This window comes from Oryx dammah, unplaced genomic scaffold (assembly GCF_014754425.2).
Source record: "Oryx dammah isolate SB20612 unplaced genomic scaffold, SCBI_Odam_1.1 HiC_scaffold_8, whole genome shotgun sequence".
Taxonomy (NCBI): Eukaryota; Metazoa; Chordata; class Mammalia; order Artiodactyla; family Bovidae; genus Oryx; species Oryx dammah.
In genome coordinates this window covers 996,179-1,015,200 of record NW_024070192.1, presented here as the reverse complement: position 1 = coordinate 1,015,200, position 19,022 = coordinate 996,179, and the positions used below count along the sequence as shown (strand labels likewise).

At 50.0% G+C, this 19,022-nt stretch overlaps 1 protein-coding gene across 13 annotated transcripts in view; it reads right to left on the bottom strand.

Annotated features, from left to right (window-relative positions):
- The window catches only part of CEP112 (centrosomal protein 112), a 309,950-nt gene that overhangs the window by 52,893 nt on the left and 238,035 nt on the right, over positions 1 to 19,022 (bottom strand). For 9 of the 13 annotated variants that reach the window (XM_040244376.1, XM_040244383.1, XM_040244377.1 and 6 more), the window contains 2 exons: positions 14,160 to 14,222; positions 7,036 to 7,185 (listed from right to left, as the gene is read on the bottom strand). The exons of 1 other annotated variant lie outside the window; for it this stretch is intronic. In XM_040244376.1, the coding sequence (XP_040100310.1) occupies positions 7,036 to 7,185; positions 14,160 to 14,222 (213 nt within the window). Of the gene's footprint in view, positions 1 to 6,092; positions 6,399 to 7,035; positions 7,186 to 14,159; positions 14,223 to 19,022 lie in introns of those variants that run through there. 3 more of the 13 variants (XM_040244381.1, XM_040244384.1, XM_040244378.1) reach the window with 2 other exon arrangements.

Here is a 19,022-nt window from a genome sequence, read left to right as displayed (position 1 = left end):
TAAAACCTCTTTTCTGTACCTGCGAGTGAAAATTTTACACCGCCTCTCTGTGATGTGAAATCTCTGCTTGGACATCTGGCTTCACAGCGAGGCACTTTCAATCCACCAGCTTCAAAGAGAGGACTCGGCCTGGGGGTGCCCGATGCCGGAGGAGAGCTCCCGGTCCTCCTGCAGAACCGCTTCTGCCCACGTCCCCCGCCAACCGGTGTGAGTTCAGGGGTGGTGCTGACGGACGCTCAGACAGCCGGCTCTGGTGGGCAGCCTGGGGTTTGGAGAACAGAGATGCTGTGTAAACACGCCGAGGGGGTTTGATTAGAATCTGCCTAGGAGGCAAAACACAAACCTGTCAGCGCAAATCTGAGCCGTTTTCGAGTATCTGCTACCACAGCATAAAGCATTCACGAGCTTGCTGCCACCAACAAAATAACTTGAGAATGAAGGGATGTGATTCCTTTCCAGAGCCTTGATTTAGGAGGTAACATCAGCTGCTAAAGAACCTGCCTGCGATGCAGGAGACTTGGGTTCATCCCTGGGCTGGGAAGATGCCCTGGAGAGGAGAGCGGCTACCCACGCCAGGATTCCGACCTGGAGAGTTCCATGGACTGTACAGTCTGTGGGGTCACAAAGAGTCGGACACGACTGGGTGACTTTCACTTTTCATCATCATTCAGTCTATTTCTAGAACTTCCACTGAAACAAACCTGGCAGGAAGTGCTTGCGCTCAAGAAACTTAGGGTCTGCTTGGTGACAGAAGGAAGCAGAATCCAGACATGACCTCCTCTTGGCAATCCCCAAATCCTCGCAGGACCACCAACTGTTCTGGAACGTGCAAGGGAGTTTCTGTCCGTCTGTTCAGGGGGTTTTGTATGCGTCATGCTGCACGTGGGTCTGGGTGCCGCGTGTTGCCCCCACCCGTAGATAAAGACAAGCTCCACGTCACCTCCCTAGACATGCAGATCCTGGGGCGCAGAACATGTCCCACAGCAAGGTTTCGGATAAGGACTTAGGAACAGCATCAGGGTGCAGTGGAAACTTCACTAGAGGAAGGAACAAATCTGGTATGAGCTTCTCACCCAGACACGTCACAGAAGATGACACTGAAACCTTAAGGGAAAGGACTCTACGTGGAGACCACATCACCACAGGGAACGCGAAGGTAGAGGGCAGGCTGTCGACAAGGTTGAGAGAAGGGCGATGTCTAGACAAGCGGCTCTCAAAGGTTTTGGTCTCTAGTCCCCTTTACACTTCTAAGAAATTAAGAACCCCAAGGAGGTCTTGTGTATGTGGGTTATATCTATAATATTTACTACATCAGAAACTAAAATCAGTGTTGTTCAGTTGCTAAATTGTGTCTGACTCTTTGCAACCCCACGGACTGCAGCACACTAGGCTTCCCTGTCCTTTACCATCTCCCAGAGTTTGCTCAAACCCATGTCCATTGAGTCGATGATGCCATCTAACCGTCTCATCCTCTGCTGCCTGTTGCCTCCTCCCCCTCCTGCCCTCAATCTTTCCCAGCATCAGGGTTTTTTCCAATGAGCTGGCTCTTCACATCAGTTGGCCAAAGTATAGGAGCTTCAGCTTAAGCATCAGTTTTTCCAATGAATGTTCAGGACTGATCTCCTTTAGGATTGCCTGGTTTGAGCTCCTTGCTGTTCAAGGGACTCTCAAGTGTCTAGTCCAGCACCAGAGTTCGAAAGCATCAGTTCTTCAGTGCTCAGCCTTCCTTATGGTCTAACTCATGTCTGTACATGACTACCAGAAAAACCGCAGTATACGGACACCAAATTGGGACAACTCAATCCCCAGGATGACATGCCACTGCCCCCACGCCCTTTAAGGCAGTGTGAACTCAAAGAACAGTCAGCCCAACCAGCCTGCAAGTGCCCTCTGCTCCAGCTCTCCCGCCCCTTCCCCAGGATCCAGAAAATGCAGAGAGTCTACCAGCAAGTGTTATACGGAGGGGAGGTTCGCTGCGCTTCAGAGACAGTAGATATGGAATGCTTAGCATTTAGGGGGATCCCGGTCAAAAGCAGAATGTATCTGTGTTAATCTATTGAGCTTAATGATAACGACAGACGTCTCCAGGAATCCCCTAGAGAGAGCGAAGCACGGACTTGGGGGCTCAGCCTTGCCTGGTCTTCTCCACGGCAGTTTCATGGGCCAGGTGAGCAACGCCCAAGTTTTCAGGTGAGAGTGAAGATAAGGGTGCTACGTGCACCTCACAGGCCATTTAAGCATAAGGGTTGATCAGCAGACTTTTTAACAACTTTTTTTAAAGATTTTTTTTTGATATGGGTCACTTTTAGTCTTTACTGAATTTGTTACAATATTGCTTCTGTTGTTTTTATGTTTTTCTTTTTTTTTGCTGGAAGGCATGTGGGATCTTAGTTCCCCAACTAGGGATCGAACCCTCACACCCTGCGTTGGAAGGTGGATTCCTAGCCGCTGGATTGCCAGGGACGTCCTGGAAGACATTCTTAAACATGGGAAAACCTGGGGAAGGCAGCACCATGAGTCTTGAAGGAACCACTCGCCCATGAAGTCCAGCCCATTTGGAACCACATGAAAGTAAGAAGTTTGGGGGTGGGAGTGTGGAAGGCTGCTTATAAAGGGCCTAGTGGGAAGTACCGTGTCCTTTAAAGACAGTGTGGGTATGAAGTAAGGTTACGGTTAGAGACAAACTCTGAGTGTCGTAAACCCAGACCGTGTACACCCCAGGCAAGAGCAGTGAAGAGGGTCAAGGGAGCACGTGTGTTTTTATAATGAACTCCATTTTCAGCCAAAACTCAAATTCTGCCCCAACGTTTAACAGTTCTTCCTGTTTTACCCTAGATTCACCCATCTGCCAAATTTAAGTACGATCAACTTGAGATTTTTCTAAGCCTAACATAAACACAGAATCTAGAGGGTTAACCCAGCTCACCAGTCCACCTGGTTCTCCTTTTTCCCTGCAACAGTCAGGCACCTGCAGTGACCTCCCCTGACTGCTAAGGTGGTTGGCTACTTCTGGGTGATGAGCTCTGCGGGGCCTGCCGGTATTTTTCCCTTTTCCCCACTACACTTGGAATTATTCAGGAGCATATGCCATTATCCATTTTTACAAGAACCACAGATTTTCTTAAAACAAAACGGAAGAGGCCATGAATGGTCCTGGGCACTGCAGCCCAGCCCAGCTTCTGGGAGAAGTACGCTGACCAGGGTGCGCCGCACGCCGCTTGCTGAGCAGAGCCGCCTGCCCGCCCCTGCACACATTCCTGACGTGAAGACTCGTGCGCGCGAAACCCCCAGGTCCTGGGGCGCCTTGTTACACAGCAGCGACAGATCTCTTCAGAAGCCTGACTCTGAAGGTGAGGATGAACGAAGCAGCAGACAGTGATGACTCTTGCTCTCGAGATGGGCTGTACTTCAGCGCAAAGGGTCTGCGTGCGTGACCGTGTTTCTAGAGCTTTCTACGCCCAGGAGTTCCCCTCCATAGCACGCTCCCCTCCTGGTCTCCTAGACGGCAAGGCTCATGCCCGCTGCCGTGGGTCTCAGCTGCAGGACTGCCTGATGTCCATCTCTGGACTCCTTCAGGCTAAGGCGTTTTCTTTTCTAGCAAACAATTTTTACTGCCTCGCGTTGTAAAAGTGTTGTTAGAACTAAAGTATGGGGGGAGACACTTGTACGCTGCTGCTGCTGCTGCTGAGTCGCTTCAGTCGTGTCCGACTCTGTGCGACCCCAGAGATGGCAGCCCAGCAGGCTCCCCCGTCCCTGGGATTCTCCAGGCAAGAACACTGGAGTGGGTTGCCATTTCCTTCTCCAATGCATGAAAGTGAAGAGTGAAAGGGAAGTCGCTCAGTTGTGTCCAACTCTTCGAGATCCCATGGACTGCAGCCCACCAGACTCCTCCATCCATGGGATTTTCCAGGCAAGAGGACTGGAGTGGGCTGCCATCGCCTTGTCCAACACTTGTATACCTGTGGCCAGTTCATGTTGAGGTATGACAAAAACCATCACAATATTGTAAAGTAATTATTCTCCAATTAAAATAAATCAATTAACTAAAAAAAGAACTAAAGTATAGAGCTAAGAGAGGAAAATTACCACAAATTCCACCACTAAGAGTATCCACCAGCAAAATGTTGACACATAATTCCAGCCTTTCTTCTCTTTACATATACTTCTGTGGGGGAGGCGGCAACGATGGCCTCTCATGTACTCAGTGTTGTGTAAACTGCATCTTCGTTGAAACTATCTTGTGAGCGTCTTTAAGTACACCCTTCTCCAGCGCCACTCTCCACGCTGCTCAGGTTTCAGCTGACGCGCCAGCGTGGAAAGTGCAGCACGGGAAGGAGACAGGAATGCTGGTGCTGCAGCGGCCTTTCCCAGAACCGGAGCTCCGTGATAGGCGTGCGAGCGTGAGAAGGAGCATCCTTCTGGCTAAAGCTCCGGGCGCATCTTTACCTGCCACGCAGGGCGGATTGGCGTGACTGAATAGTGAGGGGTACTCTGCACTGTCCTCCAGACTGGCGGCCCTGTAAGCGGGTTTTTCGGCCTACTCAACACCTCCGTTTTCCCCTAAAGACTCACTGTGACGAAAGGCCCACGTACCCACGGGAACCCTCCGATGGCCTGCTCGGCCTGCTGCTGGGTCGACCGCCCACCCCATACCTCCAGCCTGGAAGGTGGGCAGAGGCACGCTTCACGGGCAGCACGCATACTGTTCTCACAGCACTGCTGACAACCGGCATTTAAATACATCAATATCTAGCGCTACAAATAGTAGGTCCTCGTCAGCTTACTTGAATGTATAATGCAGACAAATGTGCGTGGTCTCAGAAAACTATTCGGTGACTGTGTCTCTCTCTGAGTATCTAACTCCATTCACGTATCTGTGTCTACAAAACAAACACGACTAGAATGCCAAGTGGAACAACTGCTGCAAAAGTGCTACCCGCCTTCAGGCAGCCAGGAAACGAGAGCAAGGGCTCCCGAGCTCGCCGACGCAGCCGGGCACTGACTCGCTGTCACAGGCAGTGTGGACACGGGGCTTTCGGTAGAATCGCTGAGGCTCTCGCGTCAGAAGACACTGAACCTGTCCTCAGTGGTCACGGCACCCCAGAGCCTTGACTCTTCCATCCTCAACAAGACTACTTATAAGACTTAGATGAGACAATGGAATGTGGGATGAAAGGAAATGTTTGGCAGAAAGCCTGGTACACAGCATTTGTTGAAGAAATACTAGCTATCATTCTTATTTTTTGGTGACATAGCCTAAAAAAAAACAGCAGGGCAACAAGTGTTAACACATTAACACTGATATAGGTCAGTAAAGAAAAAGTCATGCTCTTCAACCATAGTATAGATGAATGAGTCAAAGCTCAAACACGCCTTATCTCCATTGTAATTTTAATTATTTTCAGGTATCTTAAGTTTTGGTCGTCATATATTACAAATACAGGTATATATATGGATGTATGCCATACCTGTGTGCTTAGTCATATCTGTCTGATTGAGACCCTCTGGGCTGTAGCCTGCCAGGCTCCTCTGTCCAGGGGGTTTTCCAGGCAGGAATATTGGAGTGAGCTGCCATTTCCTTCTCCAGGGAATCTTCCCAACCCAGGGATCGAGCCTGCGTCTACTGTGTCTCCTGTACTGCAGGCGGAGACTGCACCCACCGAGCCGTCGGGGAGCCCAGGGCATGTCTGTCACCGCTTAGCTTCAGCTTCACTCTCTACGATTTGACGGCTGGCTGGAGACCAGCATCAGGGGTTTCCGTTTCAACAGGTAAATGGACTACAACTGCAAAAGTTAAACTGGGCATGTATGGATTATATTTCTTTCAAGATTTTTTTAATCTTTAAGAAACAATACTAGAAATTATGTTGTTATGGAGTAAATTGACGTTTTCCATTTTTCATATGTTGGGATCCAATTATTTATTTAAAATTTAGCAATTACCTACAACGCAGTATTTGGATTTCAAGTGGAAAAGAAATTCACTTAAAATGAAATCTTTATATAGAAAAAGAGTTGAAAGAAAGTAGTCAACTTAGGTCATACAAAGCAAAAGAGTTCTACGGACCAATGCGGACTTTTTCCTGCATTTAGAAATGAAAATTCAAAGATTAAAAATAAAAATTATCAGAATACGAAAAAAGAAACACCTTTCTGTGTCTCATCACATGTAGGGGGGAAAGAAACGCTCACAGATGGAAAAATATAGGGAAGATCTCATGAGGAGGAAACAGGTCCGCACCCTGGCCAGGAGGCGGGGTGTACTGGCCTGGAAGGTTTTGTCCACATCTTAAGGTTTTTCCTTCTATTCGCTGCTGTCCAGCGTAAAGGGTATACATGGGAAAGAAAGCGACGCGGACACTGACTTTCCCCCAGTCACGAGGATGGCCGACAACAGGCTAGAAGAGAGAAAGACAGAGGGCCTGGGCAGAAGCGGCGTGAGGAAGCCCAAACGCTCCTTTCCGTTTCTGTGCTTTGTACTGATATGATTACCCTACATGTGATCAGCACTGTTGTAACAAAATCAAATGACCGAAAAATAATCTTTTGCCGGGAATTATTTAATACATGCTTTGTTCTCTCTAAATGTTACTTATAAAGGCTCCAGACGCTCATCCTCACATTAAACCCCGAATGATGCAGACGCTTCATCCATGTTCTCCGCGGTGAAGTCAGGACTGGCCCAGGGGCTCACCTGGCCGTCAGAGGCGGGGCGCCACAGAGCGGTTGTCGGCGCATCAGACCCCTGCAGCGTCGGGGGCCGCGGTGCACAGGGGCAGGTAAACGGGAGCTGCCTGTGTGTTTACCTGCCAGGGGTGCCAACGCGCTCACTCTGGCCAGAGGCGGCTCCAAGGGGCCTGGGTGGGGCATGGGGCGGCTGTGAGTGCGCTGGGCTTGCGGTGGCCTGTCCCCGCGGGCACGTGGCCTCGCAGGGCCGGCCACATCAGAGCCCAGCGCACGCGAGGCCAGGGGGCACGCCGGACACTGGTGGCTGCGGCCGCCCCGCCCGCCAGCAGCCACGCAAAAGCACCTTACCTGGACGGCTCGCTCGTTCTCTCTCATCAGCTGCTGCTTCTCGTCTTCAAACTTGCGCACGACGTCCTGGAGCCGCCGCTCGGCCGCGAGCTGCTGCCGGCTGCTGTCCTCCTGCAGCGAGGAGACGGTGCCCTGCAGCTCGGCGATCACCTGCAACGAGAGCGCGCGCTGCGACTCGGGCCTCGACACGGCCCGCCTCGGGCACCCAGCCTCCCGGGCGCGCTCGCAGCTAGCGCCCTGCGCACCAGCGCATGAGACTCCGCACGGGAAAGCTGTGAATGGTGAGCAACTGCGGAACCAAACACGCCTGGAAGCCGTTCCCACTACAACATTCCACAGTATTTACTCATCAGGGGAAAGAACATCTGTGATCCCGAAAATATGAAATGTGTCAGGATTTATTTTGCTGAAAAACATTCTTGCTGGAGTGGGGGGGGGGAAGCTACTTCGCCTTTCATAATACTTTGAACTCTAATAACCAAAAAAAAATCATCAAGAGTCCTTTCTTCATAGCCACCTAGTTCTACACAACAGTTTCTGAGTGTGTGCTCACGCTCGCGTACTGTGCTAAGCACCTCCGTTCCTGTGCCAGTTACTGCTGTGCGGCCAGCACCGTCATCGTCTTCCACAGAGGGAGAAACAGAGGCAGAGAAAGCCCAGCTGCGAGCAGGAGACAGGCAGAGTCTCGACTGCCCCCGGGGGGGCTGCTGTGCTAGGCGCTTCCTCTCAGCAGCTCCTGCCCTCTCTTCCTTTTAAACAAGGTTTTGGGATTGAAGAGGAGTTTATCCTGGTAGCACCCCCAACAGGTTGCTTTCTTCCTGACTCACACAGACGGCTGTGGCTTCTCTGCATTCGAGGACTGGCTCTCTTCCGTCACTGGGTCCCCTCCTGGCCTCAGATAATCGGGTGAGGGCCCTTTCTGTGTAATAGGTTTACTGGAAGCATTACTCTTCTTTGGGTTTGGATGCCTCCATTTCCTTTAAAATTCAACAGCAATTCAACAAACTTCCTTTCAGAAGCAGGAAACGGTTTTCCCTTCTAATAAAAGAAGAACCAAATTTCATCGTGGGTTAGGTCCTTATACTTTTGGGTCTGCTGGAGTAGGGTGGTTGGTGAGAAACACTGGACCACTTAGTTCTGTGTTTTCCTTGAAGCTCAGTTTTTCAACTGTGTTTTGATAGCAAAACTAGAGCACAGTATCGTGAGGCAGTAAACAGAAACTGTCTGGAGTCTTCCAGAAGCCAAGCCCTGTAGAAACATTAGCTGTTATGACTGACATGGACTTCCCTGGTGGTGCTAGTGGTAAAGATCCTGCCTGCCAAAGCGGGAGACACAAGAGATGCGGGTTCAGTCCCCGGGTTAGGAAGGTCCCCTGGAGAAGAGCATGGCAGTCCACTCCAGTATTCTTGCCTGGACAGAGAAGCCTGGTGGGCTACAACCCATAGGGTTGAAGGGTCGGACACGACGGAATGAGCACACACACGCTGACAAAAATAGAACATTTACCCCCAAAAGGAACATTTACGCTTTGAGAAGTGTACAAGCTCACTGTGATGAAGTCCAACACTTAGCATTTGAAAATAATCAAACAGAAGACAAGTGTGAAATAAATGACAAAACATATTAATTTTTAAAGTGCAAACTGGAGCCTTCTGCAAGGAGCGGAGGGATTCATTTACTGAGAATGAAGATGTTTTCATCTGTTTTTTGAATTCTGATTAAATGTTTCCAAGTTGGCGTCAATTCAGTTCATTCTCATAGTACTTCTACGAAACAGGGAAGGTTAAATTCTTAGAGTAAATGTCAAAAACTGAGGCACAGAATGATCAGCTCGCAGTCACAGAGCCAGAGGAGCCGGAGATAGCGAGGAGCCAGATTTCCTTGGCCCAACATGAAACCCAAGATGGGTATTTCATAAGAACTTGGGGCCAAATAATGAGAGTAACTATTTCAGTGACTGTTGCAGAGTTTCAAGCTGAGTAAACTGGAGCGCGGCAGAAGTGATGAGTTGAGTTCTGTAGTGTGCTCACTGTGCGCGTGTTCATTTCTGCGCAATTTCATCACATGTTGATTTGTACATCCCTCACCATGATTACACGATGCATTGTTAAAGCACAAAGTAATTTCGTGTCTTTACAAATTACTAAGATTTAGATTCGCTTCTAACTGACCAAGACTGAAGATTAAAAAAAAAAAAAAAACTGGGAGCTCTTCAAATGACCACAAGGACATGAGATATGGGTTTCTTCCTTTCAGAAGATTTATGACATGCATTCATCAAAAAGAAGTCACTGCATGTTTTGGAAGGAACAACGGGTGAAGGGCAGGATGTTCTGAAGGGAACACGCTTGCTTTTGTTAGAAAACGAAACCTTACATTCTTCGCGGGAATAATGAGATGCCTCTGGGAGAAATAATGAAATTATCTTTGGAAAGTTGCATTTTAAAACTTATGATGATGATACAGGAAGAGTTTCAAAACACCTTAGGTAAAATGCCTCACAATGAAACTGTTTGAGAGGCTGACAGCTGTGATGGACAGAGGTGACTGAAATGCGGTAACTTCAGAAGCAGTTTTGGGTTTTTACTTTGAGATCGAGAAGTAATCACGCTAACTAGATTGAGCAGGTCTCGGCTGCAGCCCTCGCCTGTGAGACAGACTATCTTCTCTTCGGTGCACGTTACTGGCCCTTGATAGACACTGAAGTCGTGGAACTATGATCCACAATTATACTGTGATTATAATAGAATCAATGATATAAGGTCTCAGTGATTACATTGAGAGAATCTAGTCTTTTCACAGGGTTTCACGGGGCTTTCCAGGAGGCTCAGTGGTAAAGAATCCACCTGCTGAAGCAAGACACACAGGTTTGATTCTTGGGTCGGGACGATCCCCTGGAAGAGGAAATGGCAACCCATTCCAGGATTCTTGCCGGGAAAATTCCATGGACAGAGGAGCCTGGAGAGCTATGGGGTCTCCAGTATATTGGGGACCCCCTATAGTCTATGGGGTCATAAAGAGTTGGACATGACTGAGCTCACACACACAGTCTTTTCATAGAATAATAATTTAAAAAGTTTCTCAGAAAAACAAAAACTGACACAATCATAATCAAACCCTACTGGTTTTGATTTAATCATATTAAAAATCATAGAACAAAATGCCACAACTGAACTAAACGTCTACCCTGTGTTAGCTTTAGAGGAAGTGGATTGGAACATTTCCACGTGGACACTGAAAATTAGTATATGGGGAAGCAAAAGGAACGTTATATGGAGCTAATGCTGGGAACAACGTAACCACTGAAAGCTGTGACAGCTCGTCATTACTGCCACGCAATGTCTACTCTGCATAAATGTCAACGATCTTACTAGGTCTCAAAAGTAACAGGGTTCTAAATAGAGGGTAGGCTTTCATTTTTAACTCTTGTTTTTCAGATCATAGTATAGTCAAGATTTTCATAAAACTCTTCTTTAAAGTACAATGTACTTGGCAGGGTTTGGCAAACACTGAAGAAAGATCCTAGGAGTAAGGGGGGGGTGCACGTGCCCTCCGGGTGGCTGGGCAGTGAAGGAAGACCGGGGCACGGGCAGGGGGCTGTGCCTGGGCTCCGCTCTGCACCAGCAGGGGCGCGGGCGGCCGTGGGTGGGCTCCGCCAGCACTTCACACTGTCTACATTCTGGTAAGATGGCAAGATTTCTCTCTGAAAAATGGCCACCAGGTAAGTCCGTTGAGTGCGGAAGAGCACATGGAAGATGAAAGGGCAGGTTAACCTGTGATATTAAGATAAAGAAGAGCAGATATGTGGTTCTAATGGAAACCGTGTCTGGGAATGTGCCCAGGGAGGGTACCAGCGTCACCATCGGGGGGGACACAGCATCCTGGGGGGACGGGGGGCACCGTCCCGGGTCTCCAGGGGTGCCGGGGCCGTGAGCCACGAGGTCCTACAGCGTGATAAAATCTTAAGGATGAAGTAAGTTCCTTCAAGGGAGGAAAACATGTAAAATATTTTCCAAATTTAACCTGATGCTCCCCTAGGTACCATGCATTCATTACTAATGCGTTCATCTTACTACTTTTTTTTTTTTTTTTTTTTGAGAGAAGGATTTTTAAAAATCTGATAAACAGTTAAGCAGCTTTGCTTTTGGCACTCCCCTCAGCTGAGATACGAGTTAGAGATTCCAGCAAACTATCTCGGGAAAACAGTGAAAGTCAGCCTGCAGTTCCGTCTCATAATGTTTATTTTTAAATCATCTGCTTCTTTGAACTGACTGGGTTGTAGGCCAGTGCTTCTCAAATGCCAGTTCACAGATGGAAACATACACGCGTGCTCACATGCACGTCAGGCTTTACACTGTGGTGGGCAAACAAAACGTTCGTCCTGTCAGCCCATCCTGCCTCTTACGAGAAGGTTGGGCCGGGGGGTGGGGACCCTCTCTCCGGGGGTCGCCCTGCCCTTCACTTACGAATGTGATGGTGGTCACAGCTGATTTCTGCTCCCTGCCTCCTGCTCGTCCCTACTGGGGGAAATGGTCAGCACCCCCCTGCCTCTCCAGATTTTGGAGGGAGGTTTAATCAATTCTTGAGCACCCCAAAATAAATTAAAAATAACCAATTTCTTGCTCCTTCCACTCTTCTCCATCCTCCGCCCCCTCCTCTCCTGTCTCTCGAGCTCTGGTAAGATCTCAGCGTGAAGGCCTTTGCTGGGTTCCAGGCCCTCCCTGCGCCGAGCGGCCCTGAGGTCACTGCTGCCCCTTGTTTCACAAGTGAGCGCAGGGAACTCCAGAGGTGGCAGGCGACGGGCTCCCGGTCACCCAAGTGGTGGGGCAGGTGTTCAGAAGGCTCAGGTGTGCTTCCACACCACTCAGGTTCCGTCTGGTTTACCGAGGACTAGTCAGGCTCCTTCGCACCTTTCCTGAGATAAACGTCAACACCCTGTTCATCCTGGCATTTCCATCAGCGGTCTCGCTTCTTGCTCTCAGCTGCCCCCTGCCTCCCCATTTAGCATAAAGCACCACAAGCAGGATGTGAGGGGATGCCAGCTGGAGTGTTTTCATGTTCTAGTTTAGCCCTTGGAGTAATAAGATTTCTTTTGATTAGAAGAACCTTTCTCATTGGATTAAAAAGAACATTTCCCTATTTTCCTTCTTGGGAGAAGGGCAATCAAGAATTGCCTTCAGCTTTCAGATAAACACATCAGTCTTCACTTAGACAAAGACTTCTTGCTTTCCCGGTAGGATGGGGACTATACATCACATTTCACCAATAACTGTAGAACCTGAGAAATTTCATAGTTATTCAGCAGAGTTTTGCCATATTAGAAACGTGAGGGTTGGGTGAGATGGGTGGCGTCAGGTTGAGAGTCTCTGTTCCAGCTGGAAGGCAGGCTGGCTCCGGGCTTAGTCACGTGCTGACCTGTGTGGCCTCACGTCTCTGAGTCTCTGTTTTCTCAAATGAAAAGTGGGGCCAGGAACCGTTTCTAACCCGAGTTCCTGGGGATGAGGACTGAATGTGCCTCTGTGATTGCTGCTGCTGTCCTCCAGTTGCTCAGTCGTGTCCGACTCCTTGTGACCCCTTGGACCCTAGCCCGCCAGGCTCCTCTGTCCATGGGATTTCCCAGGCAAGGATCCTGGAGTGGGTCACCATTTCCTCCTCCAGTCAATATGCTCAGAGACCCATAAATTTCTTAATTTTATTATTGCTTTGCTGTGGTGTTGCCAGTAACACCACTGTTTGGTGACCTGTAGAAAGGCACAAACCTTTCAGCTGACTGCCACATCTCACTGTACTCACGGTGAAAATACTAAGAAAAGCTGATTTAAAAAATCATTAGATATGAAGTCTACAAAATGAAATGGCTTAATCTCACCATCGGTAAGATGAAAATCAGCATTCGTTTACTCCAGAATGACTCACACAGCTAAGGAATGCTTGGGACCCCCTGGGTGACCCCAGAGGAGGTCTTCATAACGACTTGTGCAGAAAACCTTCTACTCCAGCCACTGCAATAGCGGCCCAGCGAGCGCGGCGGCCGGGGCGCGGGCTGGCAAAGTTTCCTTCCCCCGAAAGGAGTCAACAGTGCAGCTGCTAATTTAACTCGGTATACTTGCCGTTTTGCATCTTATTGTTAAGCAGCCTGTTGCTGTTGCTGTTCAGCCACTCAGTTGTGTCTGACTCTTTACAACCTCGTGGACTGCAGCCCAGAAGGCCTCCTGGTCCCTTACCAGGAGGGACCGAACTGTGCAAATCCATGTCCACTGAGGGGCTTCCCTGGGGGCTCAGACAGTAAAGAATCTGCCTGCAATGTGGGAGACCTGGGTTCCATCCTGGGGTCGGGAAGATCCCCTGGAGAAGGGCATGGCAACCCACTCCAGTATCCTTGCCTGGAGAATCCCATGGACAGAGGGAGCCTGGTGGGCTACAGTCCATGGGGTCACCAAGAGCTGGACACAACGGAGTGACAAGTATAGCAAGTGTCCATTGAGTCAGTGATGCCATCCAGCCATCTCATCCTGTGATACCCCCTTCTTCTCCTGCCCTCAATCTTTCTCAGCATCAGGGTCTTTTCCAATGAGTCAGCTTTTCACTTCAAAAGACCGAAATATTAGAGCTTCAGCATCAGTCCTTTCAATCAGTATTCCAGACTGGTTTCTTTTAGGACTGACTGGTTTGATCTCCATGCTGTCCAAGGGACCCTCAAGAGTCTTCTCTGGCACTGCAGTTTGAAAGCAGCATTTCGGTGAAGAAACGGAACACTGCAGAAGAGCTGGGCGGCATCACAAGCATTCCTATCACAAGTGCAGACGCCTATCTCCTGCCCTTGTGAAACGTGGTTTGGCCTGGGCTTGTCCAAGTGCACAGGCTGGTTTTACAACATCTGAGCACACGTGTGCCGTGACTTGGCTCTGTGTGTTGGTTCAAATGGTTCGATTTGCCTGATTTTTAAAAATTGAGACTGAAATATTAAAAATCTGTTTTATTTATACACACACTTATCAAAATATGGTACTCATCCATAAAAAGACTGAAAAGAAGTACGTTGAGCTCTAAAGTACAAACCCCTTTATGCTGAGGTTTCTTTCTCGTTTGCTTTGGTTTTGCTCTGTTTTGTTTAACGTTCTTACCTGAGAAGACTTGGCCAGCTTCTGGGTGTATTCCTTCTCAATCTGCTTCAGCCTGCTGTTGGCCTGAAAAACACACGGACAGGAGCACACACACACAGTGACCTGTCAGCGTGGCGCCTCTGCACACGCCCGTCACCAGGCGCTGGGCCGGCCGCCAGCCGCAACGCCCTTCTGGGGCAGCCAGAAAACCACAGGCCTTGCCTTTGATCTAATGCCAACTATTCATCACTTAAAAAGCAAAAGAGAAAAAAAAAAAAAAAAGATCTCTCCTGCCAATTATTAGGCAAACACAGACTTCTGTGGAAAGAGAAAGGGAGAAGGAGAGACAGAAATAGATCCAGCAGAAGTGTGCCGGCTCAGAGGTGCAGGGAGAGACAGGAAAGAGGAGGAAGAAGAAACCAGGGGAGAGGGGTGGCGAGGCGGAGGGGAGGTAAATTTAATGCCCTTTCCCTTAGTTTAGAGATAAAAGAACTAGATGCTCCTGACCGAGACAGAGGGGAGGCTCAGAGGCACTGAGCTGAGATCTGAGCCCCTGCCCTGCCCTCCTTTCCTGGAGTGACAAGTGCAGCTAAATCGCACCGTGTTTGTGCCCGGGAAGTGGGGTGGCCTTCCCAGAACCAGCCCACACTCCAAGCGCCACGCTCTCTCCTTTGCACTGCAGCTCCGGGCCTGTGTGTGAGCTGCTTTGCTGTCTCTGGGAACCTCGCATCTCCATTTTATCCTCCGAGCCGGGGGACGTCATGGTGAAGCCGCCAGCCTCCCCTCCCACGCACTGTGCAGGCAGCACGTTGGTCCTGCCGTCTGGGCTTGTGGCCCTCATTCTAGGACAGGCTTTGGTTATGACTGTCTGCTTCCTCTCTTTTTCCCCAACCCTCCCTCCCTCTGTCTCCTCTCTCCGACTGCCTGTCTTTCAGCTCTGAGGACTAGACCTCTCAGGTTTATCGTCTCTTTTTCTTATCGTTTCTATTTTCTATTACCTTGTCTTTTTGTCGTTAATATTTTGTACTGATTTCTCAACTTTGGATTTTTAAAAAATTCTGCCATGCGATTTATATTCCCAAGAGCTCTGTTGTTCTCTGAACAGCACCATCACGCCCCCTTTGATAAGGGCCGAGGAAGCTGAGGTGCAGCAAGGTTCAGTAACCCGCCCCAGCGGCACTCACAGGGCATGAGGGAGCCGGGACTGACCCACAGGGGAGCAGGCCCCGCACCGGCTGGAGCGCTAGCCCAGGGCCTCTCAGGGCCCCACTGCTCCCCAGGGGTTAACTTCACACACACCTGGACACGTCTGTGTGTTCGCGCGCACACGCACACACACACGCGCACACACACACGCGCGCACACACACACGCGCACACACACACGCACACACACACACGCGCGCGTTTTCTTCCTGCTCTCTAGAGCGTCTGTATTTTTTCTCAGTTCCCTCTATTTCCTTGCTGAGCCAGCCCGTTTTGGTCTGTTTTTCACCTTAGAAATTGCTTTGCATTTTGGGTGACCTTTGGTGTTCTTTCTTATTTAAAGCGTGGCCCTCTAGAACCAGCAGGCTTGAGGATGGGTGTGCGCTGGCTCCAGGACTCTCTCACTCCATCATCTGACTGCCCAGCGCTGTGCCCTTGGGTTTACCGCCTGGAGGCGCACACCTGGTGACCAGGGGTTTCAGAAGGGCGTCTGGATGTTCAGGATATTGATTCTTGTACAATTCCATTTTAATTTTAGCCCTGGGTCTCCTCTCTCATTCTATCTATCCAGGGAACAAACCCATCTCCAAGTGGTGGTGTTTGGAGTGAGGCTCAGACGTTAAAGAATCCGCCTGCAATGCAGGACACAGGTTTGATCCCTGGGTTGGGAAGATCCCGTGGAGGAGGGCATGGCAACTCACTCCAGTATCGTGGCCTGGAGAATCCCATGGACAGAGGGGCCTGGCGGGCCACAGTCCGTGGGGTTGCACAGAGTTGGACAAGCTGAGACAGACAGGCAGACAGACACACACACAGCATCATTTGGGGGTCACTGGGTTGCGGGCTGGGGCCCTGGAGCCAGGATCGGCCTGTAAGAAGAGGCCTCGCCAGCCCGGGCACAGTCGCAGTGAGAAGGCGTGTGTGTCAGGGCGGGGCGGGAGGGGGTCCCGCCGGTGCTCACCGCGGGCTCCCACCCCCCCGCCGCTGGGGGGGCGTTTCTGCTCCTGACAAGGCACCCTTGTGGGTCTGTTACAGGACCTGAGCTGACTACGCAGCCCTGCGCTTCCTGACAAGCTCCTCCGCTGCCTCGAGGCCCTCCCACCAGGAGCCCCAAGAGGGGCCAGGCCGGACTGCGGCTGCTCTCACCGGGACTCAGAGTCCCTGCGGCTCCGTGACTGATAAACCACTCTCGAGGAAACCGAGGCCGCGGAGACACTCACAAGGTGCATCTGTCTCGGCCAGTACTTTTCAATTTAAAGATGCTTTCATCAATACTTCCAGAGTGTCAAGGTGGGCATGAGGGGGACTGGTGGTCGAGACACGAGCCGAGTGGGCCGAGTGGGCCAGTGCCCCGGGGAGCCCAGGAGATGAGGGGACGGCAGGAACCGGGGCGAGGGATCCAGACTCTGCTACCAAACAACGGGGGGATGGGCTGGAGGCTGCAGGGTAAGCGCGGGGAGAAGGGGCTGCTGCCCGTTTGCTTCCTGTAGGAGGACAGCACAGCTGTGTGTAGGAAGACGGGGAGGCCCGGCTGTGGAGGGGGCGGAACCGGGGGCTAAGCTTGGCAGAGCCGTGTCCTCGAGTAGAGGATGGGGTGGGCGGTGAGGCCCGTCATCCCCGGTGCGGGGTGCAGAAGGAGAGGTTCGCGGGGACCTCTACAGGGCCGGCAGAGGAGGCTTCTGGGAGAGTCCAGGTGTGCGGGCAGGTGGCAAGTCACCTGGGGAACCAGGCGGAGAAGAGGCAGAGCGTCAGTCTGAGCCCCAGGGATCCAGGAAGCACTCCGGCCACTCGGAATCGACAATGCTGGCTTTAAAGTGAGGCCAGCTGGTGAGACATGAACACGTCCAGGACGGGCCAGAGCCACAGGGAGCGGACCACTACTCTGGGGAATAATGAGACTAACTGAGGAAATAAAACGAATGTGTCACCCTCCAAGGCCGTTACTGTTTGAGCCTAAATCACAGCTGTCTGGATTCTGAACTCCTCTTAAGTTGGTCTAAAAAGCTCTAGTTTAGCACTGCTGAAACTCTACAGCTCAGTTTCGATGCAAACTGCCTCTAACACACTTCTGAATAATTTTATTCTCAGGATGTACTGACTGTCCATTTTATTTTCATACATAAAATTAGGTTAGGGTTAGTTATTTTCATCTAAATCTTATTTTTACAGCTATGGTTACTATTTAGAAACACGATTTTCCAACAATCATCTGTAGCACGGCCTGAACAGACACAGAATAACAGATGAGAGGAAAGTCTTGAAACGAGAAAGCGGTTTTGCTTTCGCTGCTATCCTTCGACCTCCCGGCCCCCGTGGCCTGGCCTCCCGCCCCCGGCACTCAGCTCCCTCTTCTCTGCTCGAGAGTTCACTGTGTTCATCCACTTTCTCTGTGATTCCCATCAAACTCTTGGGTTTCAAACCCTCCTGGAAAGGAGCACCAGATAACTTTCACAAAAGTGTTGATGGTTAATCATCTTAATTGCTACCTTTTTCCTGCAGGGTATTAATTTTTGTCTTAATTCCAAAAGAGTCCTTCATTCTCCACCCCCCCCACCCCCCGGCCTTTTTTTTCTCATTTCCTATCATTAGTGGTAAAAGTCCAGGCATTCATGATTTCCAAGAACGTGACCTGGGGAGATGAAAATCAGGAGACTCATCTAGAATACTCATATTCAAGGCAAGCCCAGATCTTATATAGAGAAGTTTCTTTAAAAATATAATAGCACATATCTTTGAATAATGTATTTGTTTTTAGGATTGAAGAGAAAGATGCTTCCCAGAACCTTGAAATGCAGCATAAAGCTCGGTTTCCTGTGCAGTTTTTTCTATTCGTAAGCTTTGCAGGAATCCACCTGATGCTTCGTCAAACACTGTGAATGTGGTTACGGACACTGGTGCCAGGTGCTAATATAGAACTGTGTGCCGCTCTGCCAGCAGAAATAGTCAGAGAAGTCGTAACAGATGCTCGCATCTAACATAGTCAGAGCTTTCCAACTTGAAAGATCTCTGTGTTGTACCTCAAAATAAAGGGATAAGTCTGAAAGCATAAGTAGAATTCACACTTCACATTTGCCCGGGATAGAGTGCCGGGGCTGAACATTGCCTGCTGTGCAAACAGCCAGGAACTGGAAGCGGTGCAGGGAGCGCCGCTGTCAGACGCGATGTGGGAGCAGGAGGCACAGGTCCGCGCCCCTGGGAAGGCGGGGAAACTGGCAAGGTAAGTCCAGCACTCGCCCTGCCTTTGCCCAGGAGGCAGACTCTGGATCTGAAGGGTCAAAGAGAAGCAGACAGAAGGAGGAGCAGGAATGTGTGTGCAGGAGAGAAGTCAGGCAACAGACTCAGCCCCAGAAGTGACAGAGATGGAGGAATTAGTGGACAAAGATTTTAAAATATTAATTAAAAACAGACCCAAGTATTTAAACAAAACCTTGAACACAGTGAAGAGAGAAACAGAACGAGAAAAGGACTCAACAGCCTAGCGCACAGTAATATATTATCTGGAAGGGAAATTTCACTGGTGGGCCGACAGAGCTGGCACTGCAGAAGATCACTGACTATGAAGAAAAGGCATCGCAAATATCCAAACGACCATCGGGGGGCAGAACACCAAACCTAACATCCAAATGACCGTCAGGGGCAGAACACCGAACCTAATATCCAAATGACCGTTGGGGGGCAG